The following is a 20,498-nucleotide window of genomic DNA, read 5'->3' as shown; positions in this document are numbered from 1 at the left end:
TCCATTAGTTCAGTGATATTTCTGCTTAGTCTTGAGAGATAAGGAAATAGCTTGCATAAACGAGTTTATGAAAACTTAAATCAACTCACTATGGATGCACTGTCTCGCTAAATGAGAAATATGACTGAAGTGGAGAATAGGCAACATGAATTTTATTCTGCCAAAAAAATGCAATTAGCATCTTTTATTGTGTTACTAAAAGCTGTACTCGTTGCAGTGCTTTTTACCCAAAAACACACTTGGATATTGATAGCTCTAAACAGATTTCCTTCCATAGGTGATTATCACAAGTTTATCCAGTTTGTTCAAATGAAACTCAGGACGATATTTTCCTGTCCCACCCACCGCACGGATTGTCGGGTCCCACTGACCTTTGAGCTGGTCTGCTCAATCGCTTGTGGTAGTTCCTGCCATGTCATGGACAGAAAATCCCAGTCTCACACTTTGATATAGGTTTCAAATTAAATATCTTATTTTTTTACGCTTATTAATTGAACACTTGTTTTATTTTCATTGGTAATTGCCCTTTCTTCATACATTTGAGAAACTTGTATTTCTTACAGGAGCACGAACCAGAGCTTCAATTGCAGTGTCTTTATTCGACCATACAAATCCATTTAGGAGGACACAGAACATTTCAAATAATGGCAGTCCTTCAGCTGGTGGCCCATCCTCATCCTCGCTGTTGGGGCCACTGAACCTCCATACGTACACTAATCAGACATTGCTCTCAGGAGTGAGCACTGTATTGGTCAATGATCGATCATTTGATGTCAACATTTGCATTGAGGAGGATGAACTGGAGCATGAAACAAGCAGCCAGCCCTCTATGAGTAAGTGTTACACCTCTAATAAACAAAAAGATCTAACATACTTTTGATATTATTCTTATGATTTCAATGGAGAATAAAATTGGGGCATAAAACCAAAATTGAGTATTGCTGAAAAAAGATATGTTGTTGAAGCTTTTCATCTTGCGTTCAGGGCAGACACAAGAATGCCAAATTTCAAAGGGAATGACAGGATGCTGATTGGTTGACACATTGACTCTGGTCGCGGCATTGCATGTAGAATACATCAGGGAACTATTGTCACCATGCTTTTGCTTCATTCAAAAAGATGCAGTGCTTGGATATGTACTTTCTGATTGCAGAGGGACAGGTTTCTAGTTATGAATATATGTAGATTCCAGCACGCGTGAGCCACATGACTAATAATCTAATGGTGATAAACAAGTCCCATCATCGATTTCTCCAGATGACGGTGCCTGTAATCAGTGCTTCCAAATTTTTACTAGAGTCTAGAGATAATGAAAATATAGTTTTGGTGGCATTGGGGATGAGATGGAAGCAAAAATGTTGAATATTATGGGTTTTTGAACCATTTGTGGGTCAGACAGATGGCGAGCTTTACATAGCCAATCACCACTGATTGCATCCAATTTCTTCAGTTGACTCTCTGGTTAAAATTAGCCCATTTGGCAGGGTGTAAAATTAACATTACATCTAATCCAGTGTGTTTTCCATCGTTGGGTTAGGTCGAAATTGCCCCTACTGTCTTTACGTTCAAAAATGACTTCAAGTGAATGACAATGTTGTATCACATTTAAATTATAACTAGTACATAATTGATAAAGCACCAATATTAATTATTTTGAATGTTTTTAGGTTAAACTCAATTGCATTTTATCCTCCTGCTACTTTCACACAAGATATCAGTCTTGAAGGTGTTCATAAACAACCGTCCCACACATGTGGCACACTCAAATTGTACAATGTGAGATACGTAATTGCCTGAGGATATTTTATCTTTTGAGGAAGGTTTAGCTTGTTTAACCCGGCGTGTGGGGAATTATGGGTGCAAAACAATGTCCCATCACTAGAAGTCTTACTACGTTGATGCTGAAATGGTGTGTCACCGTGTTCTTAGGTTGCAAGGGGTTTTTAAAAATATTTTAATGAGATTTTTTATTTCAGAGGTATGCTAGTATCATTTTTTTGATAATGTGTGTACAGAATTCATTTTCTATTTGGTAACAATTAAACTGAAATTAGGAAGCAGGAACCATTAATGGCCTGGGCATGGTGACATCTTATAATTTTTAAAATTCCCTTTTTGTGGTGGAAATCATCTCCTTATGGCAAAGCTCTTAGCTCTGGCATTAACAAGTACCATCCAACCAAAGTTGGACAGAATGCTCCTTACTGTGTAATCTAACTGATTTATTGCACATTGTATACAATTGAATAGCATTTTACTCATGAAAGTAACATGATGTTTTATTTCTAGTGGAGAACTTCTACCCATGGGATTATTCCACAGCATGTAAACCTTGGCTCAGTTGGTAGAACATTTTAGCTCTGACTCAGACGATTGTAGTTTCAAAACCCACTTGAATACAAAAAGCAAAGTTCATACTCTGGTGTAGATTTGAGGGAGTGCTGTAGTATTGGAGGTGCCATCTTTCAGATGAAACATTAAACTGAGGCCCTCTATACTCTCAAATTGACCTAAATTGGTACTATTTCAATATTTATCACTCAATCAATATCACATTATCTCATTGCAGTTTGGCTGTGCCATTTTCTACAGTACAGCAGTGATTACACATTAAAAGTATTTCATTGACTGTAAAGCAACTTGGGATGTCCTGCGGTCATGAAAGGCACAATATAAATGCAAGTGATTTAGGAGAGCGTTGTTGAGTTTTACAGCACAGAAAGTGGCTTGTTGGCCCATCTAGCATGTGACAGCTCTGTGAAAGAGGCATGTCTCAAAGCTCATCAAAACCAATTAATTGTTTTTGCATTGTAGCTCCTCTTGGTTTATAAAGATATTTGTACATAGTACATTTCCGACAAACAGCAATCAGATAAGTGGCCATTTAATCTGTTTGGCGTGCTGGAAGGCTGAATGTTAGCTAGGACATTGGGACACCGCCATGCTCCTTTTATAAGACAAAAACCATGAGATTTTCCACCTCAACAGGCAGGAAAGGCCTTAGTTTTAATGTATGCATGGAAAAGATTTAATGGTGGATTTACGGGGCCAAACAGATCAAACCATTTTTAATGGCTTTTCAGTAAGTAGTCTGGTTACTGAAAGTAATTATTTACAATCCCAATTCAAACCTTATCCTGTGGATGTTCAGAAAAGTATTCCTCGTGGTCAACTATTAGAAATCTGATTTAATGTTCTTCTCTTTCAGCAACTGAAAGTTCAGAGTCGTCTTTCCACTATATGTCTGGCAGTGGTTCTAGTGGGTCTGATAGTGGCTGTGTCTCTAGTCTCCTTCCTGAAAACCTATCTGAAGAGACAGGATCTCCATCCGATATATCTGCCTCATATTCTTTCCCAGGATCAAAGCACGGTTCGAGCACCACCTCTCCACTGGAAGATAAACCTCGATTCTCCAATAGCCAGTATATTTCAGCGGTATGTAACCTATGTATAATTATCCTCGCTTTATACATGCTGATGACATCTGGTAATTATGCCGAATACATCAATTTTTCAAGTTTTAGACACCTAGAAATTATGTAGGCATACTGTACAATGGGTAAAATAAAAACAGAAAATGCTGCAAATACTCAGGTCAGCATTTGTGAAAAAGAGACCAGATTTAAAGTTTCACTTTAGTGATGATCAGCCATGGTCATATTAAATGACAGAGCAGGCTCGAAGAGTCAAATGGCCTACTTCTCCTTTCTATCTTTCATCAAAATTTGATTAAGTTAAAGGTAAACAATTTATGTGCAATGCATAGCTAGGGAAGGGGGGGAAGGGAGTGGAAAAGTATTAGAAAGGAAGGTCTGTGTAAGATGGAGGGCAGGAATGGTTAAATTGACAGAAGAGTTGGCGGTGTAAGACGAAAGATAACATAAAATAGAAGTTACCTCTAGACAGGTTACAGCTGGCAACAGCAAAACAATTACCAACATCTGCTGTCCAGGAAAGTTACTGAAATAAGTGAGTCCAGGAAGTTGTATTGTACAGTACAGACGGCCATTCAGCCCATCGACCCTGCACTGATGACAATCTCACCCAGGCCCTATCCCCGTAGCCCCACACTTTTACCCCGCTAATTCCCCTGACACTAAGGGTTAATTTAGCATGGCCAATCAACCTATCCGCATATCTCTGGAGTCTGGTCACAGGAAGGATTTGATTGCACTAGAGAGGAGAGCTTTAGCCATGAGGGAAGATTAGATATGTTGATTGTTTTCTTTGAAATGTGTGATATTTAATTTGCATGTATAAAATTATGAGGAGGCTAGATAAAGTGGGTAGGAAGGACTTATTACCCTTGGCAGGGAGGTCAATAATCAGAGTGCATTGATTTAAAATCATTAGTGGAAGATACTCAGAGTAGTGGTGATCTGAACCTCACCTGTAGAAGGAGTGGTTGAGCCAGAAACACTCAGGTTACAGACCAAGAGCCGGAAAGCCAGATTAGGCTGATCACTCTTTTCTTTCTGGCTGACACAAACATAATGGGCTGAATAACTTCTTTCTGTGCTGCAAATTTTCAATGTTTCTAGGTGACTGCATAATGAATAGCGAACATAGAATACTGAATTAAAAGTACTTGTAAATCACTTTCAAATGGAAGAAGTTTCAGGGACTGGAAGATGGGAAGTCAGGTGAAGGGGCAGTTGTTACAATTATTGTGCTTGCATGAGAGAGTGCGATGTGAAAGGGAGTATATATTGGGAATGATGAAGTGTGGACCAGGTATCATACAGGGAATGATGTGTTCATTGTGCTGAAAGGAAAGATATGATTTGATGGTATTGCACCACAGTTGGTAGAAATGGCAGAGGATGGTCGGTGCACATGGAGGGTGGAAGATGAGTGCAAGAAGGACCCTATTATGATTCTGGAAGGAAGGGAAAAGGCACCCTCGAGGACCCATAGTTTACTTGTCTCATTGACATCCTCTTTTTTGCTTTGTGCCATGGTCCAGATTGTTCTTTCCTTCTCACACACCCAGCTTTTCCCCCACTCAGTACTTGTCTATAAACTTACATTAACTCTTCCAATTCTGACAAAAATTCAACAACTTGAAAAGTTAACTCTTTTATCACAAATGCTGTCTGACCTGCTGAGTATTTCCAGCCTTTTCTGTTGTATTTTGCTTTTGCAATGGGTTAAACAAGCTGCAGAAATAAAAGTAATGCTGAACAAAGGTTTTACAGATTTTAACATGCCTCATTGGATAAGGTACTTCCTTGTACAATAGTTTGGTCCTATGCTGTGGGAATCTGATAAAAACAGATATTCGTATATGCCTAACATATGCATGTTGAATTTCCCGAGTTATCAGTTGAATTCATTGCTGTACCCAACACAGGGAGTTAGTTAGTTAATCATGATTAGAGTTCAATATTTAGGTAGGCATCTTTCATTGGAATATTCGAGTCTGAGAATAGACCATCACACCATTGAGGTTTGTCACTCATAACCTAACTTCACTTCCAAGTTCCCTTCCTAGTTATTTACCATCCCAATTTGGACAAATATTGTAGTTCCTCCATCATTCCTGGATCAAAATCCTGGAACTCCCTAGCTAAAAGGATTATCAGGTATCTTTATATAGACTGCAGTGGTTCGAGCAGGTGGTTCAGAGTCCCTAGGGATGGGGCAGAAAGTGTTGGCCTAGCTATCTAGCCCAAATCTCAGGAATGAATTTTTAAAAATGCATATGTGCTTCAATGAGGCCTCCTTTCTAGATTAGACAATCCTAGACAGTGGAAAATTTTATTGACAGTTGTGGCTTGGTATAAAGAATCCTTGTGTGTTTAACTTTACTGCTAAATTCTAGACAAACCACCTTTCTAGATTATACAATTTAATAAACCATTCCTACTATGCTTGAGACAATTCTTTTTCCCCCTCTGCATTCTCCCAATGACTACACATCATTTTAGTCTGGTAACCAGAATTGAAGCATATTCTAAAAATGCCTATTCAGTACCTTTATAAAGCCTTAGCATAATCTCTGAACACTTGTAATAAAATATTCTGGTAATATATCCCATAATTTAGTTTTTGTAATTGCCTTCTATATTGTCCACACAATGCATAAATCTACTCCAAGATCCCTTTCTGAATCTTCCTAGTTATCCCTATTCTTTCATCATAGACTTAATACGTCGTTTACTTTCTAATATGCAAATGTTTAATTGTTAATGCTAAGTTTATTATCTATGTCTTCCCAGTTGCATAACAGATGCTTCTGCAAATCATTAATTTCTGTTTTAATTTTTCAAAGCTTATAAGTGCTTTTAAAATCCTGACCATTTATGTAGTTTAGAAAAAAATGTGTAAGGGCATCACCTGTTATACTTCACTTTATAACCTCACTCTTACAAAATTTGGCATTCCACCCAAATACACTGGGCGGAATTTTGCACTTGAGACACGATAACCAGGCCGCAGCTTTCCAACCGGGTTTCCTGTCTGAATTCTTTGGCACTCTGTGGACAGGCAATCTGGAGGCACGGTTTTTGCCGTCACACTGGCGAGGTCTGAAAGAGTCAGCAATCACGGCTACAGTAGAGATCAGGGCATCCCAATCTGCGTTTAAACAATACCTCCACTCCCCGATACAGAGCCAACTCCCGCACACAGATAAAGGGAACTCCTCCACCCTCCATGGAGCTTTCCAGTGGATTCCCCCCCCCAACAGTGACACTGCCCAGGCAAGTCCCTCTCTTGCCTGGGTCACATCGACAAGAGGGGTTATTCTTTATGTGGGGGCAGTAAGAAGTCTCACAAATCCAGGTTATAGTCCAACAGGTTTATTTGGAATCATGAGCTTTCGGAGTGCTGCTCCTTTGTCAGGTGGAGTGGAGAGGCATCTCCAAATCATGCCCACTTTGTTGGGGGGAGGGGGGGGACATTAAAGGGCAGGGAAGCCCTTTAAGCATATGTAAATTGATTAAAATACATTTAAATGAAGGGTGGGAACCTTGTTAGATCACCAGCGAGGGGCAGATAACAGAGAATGAGATCTGGGCACCAAGATTCTCATTCCCAAGCCTCAGGTTTTCTGCCGACTTTGCTGCAGTGGACACTGGCAGAAAATCATCCCCCGCCCCACTGTTTCTATTTTCTAAAATAACTTGTTATCTAGTCCCCCAATTCTACCCAAAACCCATGTCTATTTTCAGTCATAGTAAGTAGTCTCACAATACGAAGTTAAAGTCCAACAGGTTTATTTGGTAGCACAATCTTTCGGAGCACTGCCCCTTCATCAAGTGAATGCAGGATTTGTTTCACAAACAGGACATATATAGACACAAACCTGATTACAAGTTAATAGTTGGAATGCAAGTCTTTACAGGTAATCAAGTCTTTACAGGTGCAGACAATGTGAGTGGAGAGAGGGTTAAGCACAGGTTAAAGAGGTGTGAATTGTCTCCAGACAGGACAGTTAGTGAGATTTTGCAAGCCCAGGCAAGTCGTGGGGGTTACAGATAGTGTGACTTGAACCCAAGATCCCGGTTGAGGCCGTCCTCATGTATGCTGAACTTGGCTATCAGTTTCTGCTCAGCGATTCTGCGTTGTCATGTGTCGTGAAGGACGCCTTGGAGAACACATACCCGAAGATCAGAGGCTGAATGCCCTTTACTGCTGAAGTGTTCCCCTGACAGGAAGGGAACACTCCTGCCTGGTGATTGTCGAGCGGTGTCCATTCATCCGTTGTCATAGCGTCTGCATGGTCTCGTCAATGTACCATGCCTCGGGCCATCCTTTCCTGCAGCGTATCAGGTAGACAATGTTGACTGGGTCGCAAGAGTATGTACCGTGTATCTGGTGGATGGTGTTCTCACGTGAGATGATCCGGCACGTCTTGCAGAGGTCGCTGTGGCAGGCCTTCCACATCTCACGTGAGAACACTTCAGCAGTCAAGGACATTCAGCCTCTGATTTTCAGGTAAGCATCCTGCAAGGTGGCCTTCACGACACCCAACAACACAGAATCGCTGAGCAGAAACTGATAGCCAAGGTCCGCCTCAACCGGGATCTTGGATTCATGTCACACTATTTGTAACCCCCATGACTTGCTTGGGCTTGCAAAACCTCACTAACTGTCCTGGCTGGAGACTATTCACACCTCTTTAACCTGTGCTTCACCCTCTCTCCACTCATATTGTCTGCACCTGGAAAGATTTGATTACCTGTTAAGACGCGCATTCCAACCATTATCTTGTAATTGAGTTTGTGCCCTGTTTGGGAAACAAATCCTGCACTCACCTGATGAAGGGGTAGTGCTCCAAAAGTTCATGCTACCAAATAAACCTGTTGGACTTTAACCTGGTGTTGTGAGACTTCTTACTGTGCCTACCCCAGTCCAACGCCGGCATCTCCACATCATATTTTCAGTCAATTCATGGAGAATTTTGTCAATTGTTTTCTGAAGTTTCCCAGAAACTAAGCAGATATTTGCATTATCTGCTTATGTTGCAAAGTCCTCAAGAGACTTAAGCATGCCATCGCTGTGTAAATCATTGCTGCCTCTTATATTATTGTATAAGTACTACTCAGTTAATTACCCTGGTGGAGCAGGTTCAAAGGGCCGAATGACACGAATGAGAGGATTTATATTTGCCGGTGTTGGATTTCACAAATATGGTTTTTATTTACATTTTCGAGAAGCATGCTACTTTTAAATATTTTTCTTTTAGTGCTCAGCCAATCAATGCATTTGGGAATTTCAGTATTTAATGTAGAACACACAGCAAAATTTTAGTCAGTTACTTAGTGGTTACTATAATTTGATCTTGGGTGTGAAATTGACATGATTAGGATAATGGAAATGTCAGATTAATGTGGAGAGGAGCTTGGAGTTACTGTATGTACTATATTGCCATCAAAAAATCTGTTACAGTTGCTTATGCCTAAGGCCTGATGCCAGTGTCATCCTGTGTGCTTCTGCTAAGCAGTACTTTTTTTGCTACTTGCCGTGCTGTTCCAAACCTGAAGAAACTAAATTTCATTTCCTTCTCTTTCTTTGGTGTTGATTATTAACTGCTTTGCTAACCTATCATTTTACTTTCCTCGGCAGAAATCAGATCAAATTACCCTAAGTCCATCCACAACGGTGTAAGCGTAGTTATGCTTTTTATCGTGCCTTGTTTTAAGTAAGTGGGGTGTTGCTTTCTTGCTTTATTCACTTGCTGTGTGCTTTTATTATAAGTAGATAGACAAGCTGGAATTAAAACATTAGTATATCAACGATTTCCTGATTATTTAGTATTAGGTTACATACAGTACATTACTGTTTCAAATATCTGAGCAATAGGCAGATAATGAGGAAGTCTTCTCAGACCAGTAATTGTCTGCCACTGGCCTGAAGTGATGAATTATTAAAATAGTTGAGATTGTTTGCAGTCAACTACCTCAATGAAGCACAAGACTCTACAGTGCCCCCAACTCCAGTAAAGAAAAGACAGTGTATATATAAACTTTTAAATTATGAAGACTTTTCCCTGATATGGAATATGAAACCCCCTAATTATCACAGATTGCTAATTATTGGCAACCTCTGTGCTATATTGCAGCCTATATACCATTCTCCAAGACACAAGTCAATTTTTCAGGTCAATCAGGAACTGTTCAACCAGTAGTTCTCTCACTGCCTAATAAATCTTGAACTTCTTCATGTTCACATAAATAGAACACAATCAAGTTGAATCCTTACACACACTTGTGATTTCTAAATCTAAGTGCATTATGTTGATATGTGGAAATTATGGATTTTTTTCGCAGTGAAGCTGCTACTAAAGGTAAGTGAAAGTGGAGCAAAAATGGTTAAAATTAATTAAATCCTTTTTATCCAACTTTAATGGCAACAAACACCATTTTCCAGGTGGTAGCAATCAATAGTTCTAAATGAATATAGCCTTACTCTTAAATCAAAGAGTCATGGATTTATTTAATGAAGCAGAATATGTACCATTGCAATTTCTCATATCTTTGTCAGCCTGTATATTGACAGCAAAATAAGGCAAATCAGTGGAAAATTTATTGACAGTTGCAGCTTGGTATAAAGAATCCTTGTGCGTTTGATTTTACTGCTAAGTTTTCAAACCTGAACGTTAATGTTTTTAATGCTGAAATATATTATGACTAAATTATGTCTCCAACTAGAAAGCTTGATCCTGTCTGACATGGGCATAGTGCACAGTAAACGTTTAAGTCAGAGGGTCTTGGTTCTTTTAAGAACTATAGCATGGTGACCTTAGCTTTCAAAAAATGAGTCAATCCATATATTAACTACTACAAGCAATGAAATCTTGTATGTTTGTTTGGATATGATTTGAATAATCTTCAGTGGACAGACATGCCAACCGCATTGTCTTGTAAACCAAACTCTTTAAAATCAAAAGATTAGGCCTTAAACACAAGTTGATATTTTTTCAAACATAAGCCAGTTTGGATTGATAGCTGAATTATTTATTAGCTGCTTAATTTCAAATAAGTAAAGCTTTCTACAAAAATATATTACTACATCTGAAAATATTTTCCATTTTAAAAAATCCTATCTATTACGCATGCTCATGTTATAAAAGAATCCGCTCTGCAACCAGAGCAGAATGATAACAGTACTGTAGGCCCATCATGTCTGTGCCAGCTCTTTGCTGGAGTAAGTTAGTTGCACTCCCATTGTTTTCCCTTCGCCCTGTGGATCTTTTACATTCCTAAAATGCAATACCCAGAACTACTCCAGCTGAGGTCTAACAATTTATCTCTCTCCTAACGAAATAGAGATATTTATTGCCAATTTGAAACAAGTTACAATTTTTTACCTAGCACTAATATTCCTTACTTTGAGCAGAAAATTCATCAACTTGTTTCTTTCACTAAATTTAGTTATTTTGAATTATGCGATATTTGTCGCATTGTTTTAACATATACTTTCTTTTAGGTTTAACTGGAAGACAAATGGACGAAGAGCAGAACAAGCAACTTTCTTCGTATTTTATACACCACCCCAAAATGGAATGTGATTTGCTATTCCTTCGAAACCATTATATTTTTTGTACAATGACAGCATTCTGGTGTGTGGCCGAGAGGCTTTGACTTTTAAGTTTATTTTTGAAGCAGTTCTCATATTTGGCAAATGACATGACCTTCATATTGGCTAATAAGTTGGATAATATGTTACTGAAACTGAGCAATTATACTGTAAATATTAGTTAACGTTTCTGTGGCAACTTTGTTTTGTTGATCTGTTTGATCAAAGTTCTCATGAACAATTCACTTAGGCAGTTTCTAGTGTCTTGCATAAAGTTATTGTAGATAATACTTAGTTGGGATACTTAATTATAATTGTTCACTTGCAAATTAAAATATTTTACTTGTCACACTGGCTCAAAGATTTTAGAATGGTCTATTGACCAGCATTAATAATAAAATGGAATAGTGAGACTAACGAGGTGCTGATAACAGAGGAGTTTTGCAGCTTCTGTTCAAACAGTTTAACATAGTGCATTTATCTCACTAAACAATTGTTTCTGTAAAATCTGTAAATAATGTACTTAGCACAGTGGTGCTGGTTTTTGGGAGCAAAAATAAATAAAAATACATTTTTTTTCTGACTAATTACCAATGAACAGGGAAATCACTCAAGTGCCAATGATAATTACTTCCATTAATCTGATAGAAAATAACATTGATTTAATGTGCTGTCATGGTATTTTGGGCATTTTCAGTATTTAATAAACATGAATAGCATTGTTTCAAATTTAACTTTATTCACAAGTATTGAACGAGCAATATTTCATTTGATAAAATTGTGGGAAATTATATAAAAGTGTAGTAAATACAAATTAAATATCCATTCCATTGGAAAATTGTTTCTTGAAGCTTAAAATGTCTGAGCTGTGTGAATTATAATTTAGTTAATTATAAGAGCTGATCATGCCTGATCTGAGTATTTTTAATATATGAGAGCTGACAGCCCATATTGTCAAGTGCTGCAGCTTGCTGTGCAGACAATACATACAGTGAGATAATAGCCTGGAAGCATTTATTTCAGTGGCATTCTGCATATCACATGCTCGCAAAGTAGTTTTAGGCTAACAACCCTGTACAGCTCAACTGCTGTTTGTCCCATTCAGTCATTTTAAAGGAGAGTCTGCTACTTATTTCATGAACTTCATCTGCCATTGAGCAAACGGTTAACAGATCACTGGCCATCACTTGTGTCTGCTGCTCTCCATGAATATAAATGGACTCAGAAAAGACAGAGTAAAGGCTGGGCCATATCCAAATTCTGTAACCCAATTTGACCATACACGGGTAATTAAAGGGTAGGTGGACACTAGCCATCGACCAACTGAAGATCATCTAGCCCCTAAAACTCTTGGTAAATCGTGCCAATCTGTAAAAACTGACGTGCAATTTCATTTGTCTCCACCTGGTACTACATTCCCATCAAATTAGCTGTCTTGAAAATCAGGGTATTGACTTCCCTTCTGATAGTATGTAGTGTAACCTGCAGCTATAGTGCACAAGTTAAAGCCAACCTTGGAATTAGCTAGTGGCATATTAATTTATAGCTCTGGTCATCTTCCCCGTGAAGTTAAATATGACCTTCGCTCCAGATGTGGTTATCCTCCTAACCCTCCCCATTTGTTTACTCTTATTTCTGGAGTTATGCCACTTTTGCACCTAAAAATAAATTAAATTACGGAACTAAAACTTGGAGATTCCTGTAGCCTTACTCTGGCAGAGCAGAACCTTTACCCAAAGCAAGAATCCCCATCCCAAATTCCAGAAACAGGGTCATGATAGCTGACATCAAGCTATTGGTGCCATCAAGGTTGTATCAGCAAACATTTAGCATGTTAAAACAGCTATTAAATTTATGATAAAATTTAACAGTATAGTAAAGCTTCTGTTCTACACAAACATTGTAAATAATTTCCATTAATAAGGACAAGTATGAGATCAATTACAAATAATGAACAAGTTTTCATGTTGGTAATATTCACTGCCAAAGTTGTCATAATCTTCAAGCAATATTGATATCTCTTGATACCAATCTCAGAATACGATCTCTGGAAGCTACAACTCCAAGAAATAACAGTCACAATACTTTTTAAACTAATGTAGTCAGTTCTCTGACCTAAACACCAATATATATATATAGAACTTAAAATACACACTTTCCTGCAAAAATAATGAATATGTGAGATCTTACCAATCTTGCAGAAAGTCAAACTAATTTCATGTGGCCAGAATGGAAATTATATATTTGATATATACAAAATAAGGTGTTCAAACCAACATTGTGTAAAACTGGTCAGGATCTGTTATAGAAACATTTATTTGTATTCTTTGCGGCATTCTTGATTTACATGCGAGCCCACAATGATGACAAAAGCAGAAGGTATGGATGGGCTGGACTAATTATTATTGCACTGACCAGACAATATTTTTCATATCTTCATGTCTTGAAGCTCTGCTTTCTGAATGAACAAATCTGGCATTAAATAGATTAATTTATACTGAAATTTGCTAAGCAGTTTCAAAATATCGACAATGACATTGCATACAATTATTACTGTGAAATCAATGAAATTGGGTTCAAATTAATTTGTTGTCCTTTTTTCAAATTAGTTTCCTAACACAGGAAATGAGATTGATTTGTAATATCCTTTCTTCAACAACAGTTCCATGCAGTGGCCATACTTCCAAGCAAATGGCAGTGTCAACTGGAAAACACAAATATAGGCAATATTTTTGTAACAATCACATTTTAAGAACTGAAACCTTGCAGACTAATTATTTTGTACCTTTTGTAATGTACATGCCAAGGTGTTTGGTAATTAAACACAAAAGAAACAAAAATGTTCGACATAATTCAGTCTTTGCCTCAACTATTCCCTGTTGTAAAATATTCCATACTCAAACTGAGTACAGAAATCCTCCTGACTCTTTTGCCACTGATTTTAATTTGTTGACCACTTGTCACTTACTCCATAACCAGAGAAAATATCATTTTTCCCTATTCAAAACCCTTCATAATTTCAAAACTCTCTTTCTACCCAATCCATTAACCTGTATGTTCTCACTTATGAAGCCTAACTAGACCCCCAACAATTTTCCTATTGGATACTTCCTGCCGGGAATGATTCCAGACAAAGTAGGGATCTTTTATAGGAAAAAAAACTTCACAGTTTAAACATAACTCTAGCAAATGAAGCAACTTAAAACAATTAACAGTTGAACAATATTTAAAAATGAAAAGGAAACAACTTTAATTTCTAACATCACTTTTTCAATTCCAAATAAGTAACATTCCTCTCAGAGACTTAAAGGCCACTTTAAATATAGTTAGCAATCACAAATATACTTGCCAAAAGTATAGACAGCCTTGGAGTTTTCAGAGATATAGAGCTTTCAGAAGCCTTCAAGATTCTAACTTCAACCAGAAAAGCCAAACTCCAACTCCTTTCTGCAAAAGTATGTGTGTCTGCACATAAACCACATCATCACATGACTGTCAATCACACTAATCCAAAATCCCCGGGGAACTTAAGTAAAACAATGTCCATTAACTCAACGATGTGCAAGGTTGAAATGAGTAATTATCGTGCTCTCTCAAAATCTTGAGCTGCATTCCCTCCACACGTACTGACTGCCTGTAGCATAAAGCTGAATTATTAAACATCCCCTTAAAAACAAAAAAATCCACATTAATTGCACTACTATCATCACATTACAAGGTATTTTGAAGTCTGCTTCCTTGTTTGTCAAACCTCTGTCAACAGCAAATGTTCATACTGTGCTTCCAATGCCCAAGTCCAAAATCATTTATATATGCCAAGAACAAAGATTAATCGTTTCCATCTGGTCAACTAACTATTTTTCCTTTCTATCATCTGACTATCTATCCATCAGTTATCACATTATATGCCTAAACTTTTTTAACAAGCTATTAGAAATCATTGGACCTTTTAAAATCCTTGAGCAATATATTTACTGAACTGGTAATATTCACAGGAATAGGAAAAAGGAAGCATACGATAGGTCTAGGCATCTAAAAACTGACGAAGCCCTTGAAGAGTATTGTGAAAGTAGGAAGGAAATTAAACAGAATTAGGAGGGCTAAAAGGGGCCATGAAATATTTTTAGCAAACAGGTCAAGGAGAATCCCAAGGCTTTTTATGCATATATTAGGAGCAAGAGGGTAGCAAGAAAATAAGTAGGCTCAATCAAGGACAATGGAGGGAAGTTATGTGTGGAACCACAGGAAGTGGGTGAAATCCTTAATTACTACTTTGTATTGGATTCACCAAGGAGAAGGACATGACGGATGTTGAGGTCAGGGATAGGTGTGTGAACGCTCTTGAGAATGTCAATATATCAAAGGAGGAAGTGTTGAGTATCCTAAATTGCAGATGGGATCTATCCCAGGTTACTGTGGGAGGCAAGGGAAGAAATAGCTGGAGCCTTCACATATTTTTACATCCTCTTTGACCACAGGTGAGATTCAAGAGAACTAGAGAATAGCCAATGTTGTTCCCTTGTTTAAGAAAGGAAACAGGGATAATCCAGGAAATTATAGGCCGGTGAGCCTGATGTGGTAAGGAAGCTTTTGGAGAAGATACTAAGGGACAGGATATATGCACATTTGGAAGAAAATAGACTAGTTAGTGACAGGCAGCACGGTTTTGTACGAGGAAGGTCATGTCTCGAACTTGATTTTGAGTTTTTTGAAGAGGTGACAAAGATAATTGATGAAGGAAGAGCTGTGGATGTAGTTTATATGGACTTTAGTAAGGCGCTTGACAAAGTCCCATATGGCAGACTGGTACAAAAACTAAAATCACATGGGATCGGGGTGAGCTGGCTAAATGGATATAGAACTGGCTTGGTCATAGAAGACAGAGTAGCAGTGAAAGGGTGTTTTTGCAGAATGGAGATCTGCAGGAGTGGTGTTCCGCAGGCATCAGTGCTGGGACCTCTGTCTGTAGTATATATAAATGATCTAGAGGAAAATGTGGGTGGTCTGATTAGTAAATTTGTGGATGACATGAAAATTGCTGACAGTGCCGGGGATTGTCAGAGGATACAACAAGATATCGATTGGAGACTTGGGCACAGAAATGGCAGATGGAGTTTAATCCAGACAAATGTGAGGTGATGCATTTTGGAGGATCAAATTTAGGTGTGAATTATACTGTAAATGGCAGAACCCTTAGGAACATTAACATGCAGAGCGACCTGGGCATGCAAATCCACAGTTCCCTAAAAGTGGCAACACAGGTGGCCAAGGTGATTAAGAAGGCATATGGCATGCTAGCCTTCATTGAGTACAAGAGTTGGAAAATCATGTTGCAGCTATACAAAACTTTGGTTAGGCCACATTTGGAGTATTGCCTGCAGTTCTGGTTACCACACTACCAGAAGGACATGGAAGCTTTGGAGAGAGTGCAAAGAAGGTTCACCAGGATGTTGCCTGGTCTTGAGGGTGTTGACTATGGGGAGAGGTTGAATAAACTAGGATTGTATTCACTGGAAAGACGGAGGCTGAGGGGAAACCTGATAGAGGTCTACAAAATTATGAGAGGCCTAGACAGGGTAAATAGAAGCTTTTACCAAGGGCAGAAGTGTCAATTATAAGAAGGCACAGGTTCAAGGTGAGAGGGGGAAAGTTTAAGGGAGATGTACGGTGCCGTTTTTCAAGCTGCCAGAGGAGGCATCTGGATGGGTAGCTGAATAGGGAGGAAATAGAGGGATATGGACCAAGAAAGGTTTTTTTCTTAGGGCATCATGATCAGTATAGCCTTGGAGGGCCGAAGATCCTGTTCCTGTGCTGCACTTTTCTTCTTTAAATTGTGAACTGATGTATTTTAAGTTTAAATTTGGACGTAGTAGTGTTATAGTTCTAGTGGAAAAGTTAATCCCTTGTTCTGTTTTACAAGTAATATACAGTATGCTCCACATACAACTTTCAAAATAATCTTTTAGCAAAGCTATAATTAAATAGAATAAATTTTCTGAGAACCAAGAAATTCTGATGGTGCCAACACACACATTTCACTGTTTAAAACCTGAAATAAAAATAAAACACTGCAAATAAAAAGCAGGCCAATCATCAGAAAATTAAAATAATCTAATAAAAACAGAAAACTTAGGAAACACTCGACAGGTCAGTCATATCGTTGAAGCAAGAAGCAGAATTACGTTTCGGGTCAATGACCTGATCTGAAATGTTGGCACATCCTTGCTGGTGGGTTTTAAGGCCCTGGGGGCCTTTGACTGGCCGATCATCTCCCTGCCTATCCATGCCCTCACTATAATTTTAATAATGGTAGGGGATGGCGTCAGGCAGCCTGCCTACCAGATTACCCACTGCAGTGCCTCAATTGGCAATTAATGTCCACTTCAGGGCCTCACCCTGCTATCATCAGGATCTAACCAGTGGCAGGAGAGGTCCAAGCCAAGTGCTCGGCCCAGCATAGGCTGGTAGCAGGCAGGGGATCCCTCTGCTCATCACAGTGCCCTGTAAAAACACACTCGTTAAATCTGTTTCTCTCTCCACAGATGCTGACTGACCTGAGTCTTTCCAGCATTGCCAGTATTTTGTTAAAAAAAATTAATGTTTAGTGAACACCTTTTGAAAAGTCTCTAAATATAAACTTTCCTCTTCCAAGATACTCTGGACTTGTTTGTGCATTTCCAGCACTTTGTTTATTCAATATATAGGGGGCGATTCTCACAAAAAGGTTCTAAGTGCTGAATTGGCGCGAGAAATGGTGTAATTCACAATAGTTTTTTCAGTTGGAGTTCAGACTCGAATTTCCCACACTCTGTGCAATGCAGAAGTCGCTTGTGAATATCATTAAAAGCTCAAGGGGTGAGGCCTATTCACGCTAGAGTCTATGACAGTTCCAGAATTCTGCGCATGCGCAGTAGCCCTGAACTGTCAGCTTCCCGTTTACTGGCCAGCTTGATCGCTGGCCAGCCTGGGACCCTCACAGTGCAGCCCTCCCAGCCCCCACGGCCCAATCACAGCCCCCACAAGCATTCCCGGGCCAGCCCTGCCGCTCCACCTTCCCCCCCCCTGCCCCCCTCCCCTCAGAGTGCCCAGATCTGGCAGACCCCCCCCCCTCCAGGAGGCAGAACCCCTCCGGCAGACCACCTCAGCCCACCCCGATCGCTGGCCTCCCTCCAGCCCAACTGATGCCAATGCAGAGTGGCAGTGGTCACCCCTCAACCCCACCGATCACCCCCTAGGCCCCGTCCTCTTGGCACTGCCCCCTGCCCGATGGGCAGTGCTAAGGTGTCCCCTGGGCATGGGCACTTTGGTCAATGCCAGGAGGCACAGGCTGGCACTGCCAGGGTGTCTATTCCCAGGGAACACTACCCCCTGCCACCCGAGCCCCTGGGGGACCCAGTTTGCCCCTCCTTCACTCCATCAGGATCTCCCGCTAGTTCTCTGAAAGTGGGGAGCTACTCTAAATGCCGCTGGAGCGAAATTGCACTGGCGGGGTGGGAGATGCTATCAGGCCCGGGGAATTCAGTCCCGGGCCCAATAATCATATTTAAATAACATTGAAATCGGATTAAAATGACTTACCTGGTCTTCCCACCGGTTTCCTGTATGGTCCCAACCGCGCCTGCTTTCCGGCGGTAGGAGATGCACGTGTCCGGAAAGCATGCGCGAATTCCGCGAATCGGCGCATGCACACATCTCCCAACCTGACCCACCAAAAAATGAGTGGGTCGGAATGGGAGAATCACCCTCATAGTATTCAAATAACTTGGTGAATGAATGATGCCCTCAAAATCATAGGTACCGTTTTCCATTTGCCTTGATCCCTCCAGCACCCATTGCCACTGCTGCACTCAGTTTATTCCAAGTATCTTGAACTACATTCCTAATGTGATCCACATGAGGTTCTGAGTTGTTATGGAGAAAATCAGCAAAGGTTAGCTCACTAAATACCTGTTGGTTTTTCTTTTCAAATGTGCTAAAATCATTTACAACAAACACAGGTACGACTTGCACAACAATTGTTTCGTGTTGGTGATAAATTTATGATGTGAAGGAAGATTAGGATTTGAAACCCGGTAGAATATCCTTTTAATGGTCAAATATCTATTACTCACCGTTAACCATTTAACCAGCTTGTCATGTGAATGCTTTTGGTTCTTGAAGACACTTAGATTTAGCAACTTAGACACAAATATTTCTGGTGTTATTTCTTCTGTCTTAAAATACAAAAAATTAGGTTTTAAAAGTTGCATCCTAAATGATAATTATTCAGTTACTGTAGCAGATTGCTGAACAATGCTCACTGACCTGCATATTCACTTTGGTGAAATATAAATACGTTTCTATGAATATATGTTTGAAAATTTTAACATATCTACAGAATATAAACATTTATTATTCTCATGGAATGCAGCTATGTATATAAAATATCTATTCAACCTGTGCCATAGTTAACTATCTACTTTGTCCAAACCACTCATGATTTTGAATACGCCTTATCAAATTTCCTCCCAACCTAATTTTCTGAGGAAAACACCCCAACCTCTTAACTGTAGTCCCTCAAAGCTGGACGTATTTTCATAAATCTTTTCTGTACCTCCTCCAATACATTCACATCCTTTCTAAATGCTCAGAATTTGGCATGATTCTCAAATTGAGGTTGTACTTGTGTTTTTCAAAGATTCACCATAATTTCCTTGCTTTGTGTTCAATGCCTCTATTCATAAAGTGGAGATGCCGGCGTTGAACTGGGGTAAGCACAGTAAGAAGTCTCACAACACCAGGTTAAAGTCCAACAGGTTTATTTGGTAGCAAATACCATAAGGGTATTTGCTACTAAATAAACCTGTTGGACTTTAACCTGGTGTTGTGAGACTTCTTACTATTCATAAAGTCCAGGACTCAGTTTGCCTTAACCACTTTCTCAAGCTGCCATGCCATCTTCAACAATTTGTGCAGATACACCAAGTCTTACACTTCTTTGCATTAAATTTCACCTGCCACATTTCCACCCATTCTACTATCTTGTTTTCCTTGCTCAGTTAGTACCTCAGCCTTGCCCTTGGCCACCATACTTAAATCTCCTTTTTGGTCCCAAGTTGGCCCACCTCCTTTTACTATTTAAATGCCTCCAAATACTTTAGATTCACTTTTACGTTGGCTGTCTGCCCTTCTCATGCTCTCTCTTTGCTGCTCTTGTTTCTTTTTTTATCTTCCTCTCTAAATTTTCTATATTTAACTTGGTTCACACGTGTATTATCAACCTGATATCTGTCATACTCAATCTTTTTATGCTTAATTTTACTCTCTAATTTGTCATCCAGAGAGATTGAGCTTTGTTTCTGCTACCTTGCCCACCGTGTGGAATATAGCTCAACTGTACCCGAATGATCTCCCCTGTAAAGGCAACTCATTGTTCAATTACAGTTTTGCTTGATTCCGATTTACAGAGGACAGATCTATTCGCACCCCATTGA

General features: G+C 39.3%; 2 protein-coding genes across 2 annotated transcripts in view; one reads left to right on the top strand and one right to left on the bottom strand.

Moving 5' to 3' along the window:
• Positions 1–13,839, top strand: part of plekhg4 (pleckstrin homology domain containing, family G (with RhoGef domain) member 4) — a 213,957-nt gene extending 200,118 nt beyond the window's left edge. The window contains exons 21-23 of the mRNA XM_078210999.1: positions 564–833; positions 3,209–3,435; positions 10,936–13,839. Of these exons, the coding sequence (XP_078067125.1) occupies positions 564–833; positions 3,209–3,435; positions 10,936–10,941 (503 nt within the window). The 3' untranslated portion in view covers positions 10,942–13,839. The remainder of the gene's footprint in view (positions 1–563; positions 834–3,208; positions 3,436–10,935) is intronic.
• Positions 13,631–20,498, bottom strand: part of LOC144493108 (BTB/POZ domain-containing protein KCTD19-like) — a 104,250-nt gene continuing 97,382 nt past the window's right edge. The window contains exons 16-17 of the mRNA XM_078212009.1: positions 19,137–19,238; positions 13,631–13,729 (exon numbers count right to left, since the gene is read on the bottom strand). Coding sequence (XP_078068135.1) covers positions 13,631–13,729; positions 19,137–19,238 — 201 coding nt within the window. The remainder of the gene's footprint in view (positions 13,730–19,136; positions 19,239–20,498) is intronic.

This window comes from Mustelus asterias, chromosome 4, assembly GCF_964213995.1.
Source record: "Mustelus asterias chromosome 4, sMusAst1.hap1.1, whole genome shotgun sequence".
NCBI lineage: Eukaryota > Metazoa > Chordata > Chondrichthyes > Carcharhiniformes > Triakidae > Mustelus > Mustelus asterias.
This window is presented reverse-complemented; position numbering and strand designations above follow the sequence as displayed.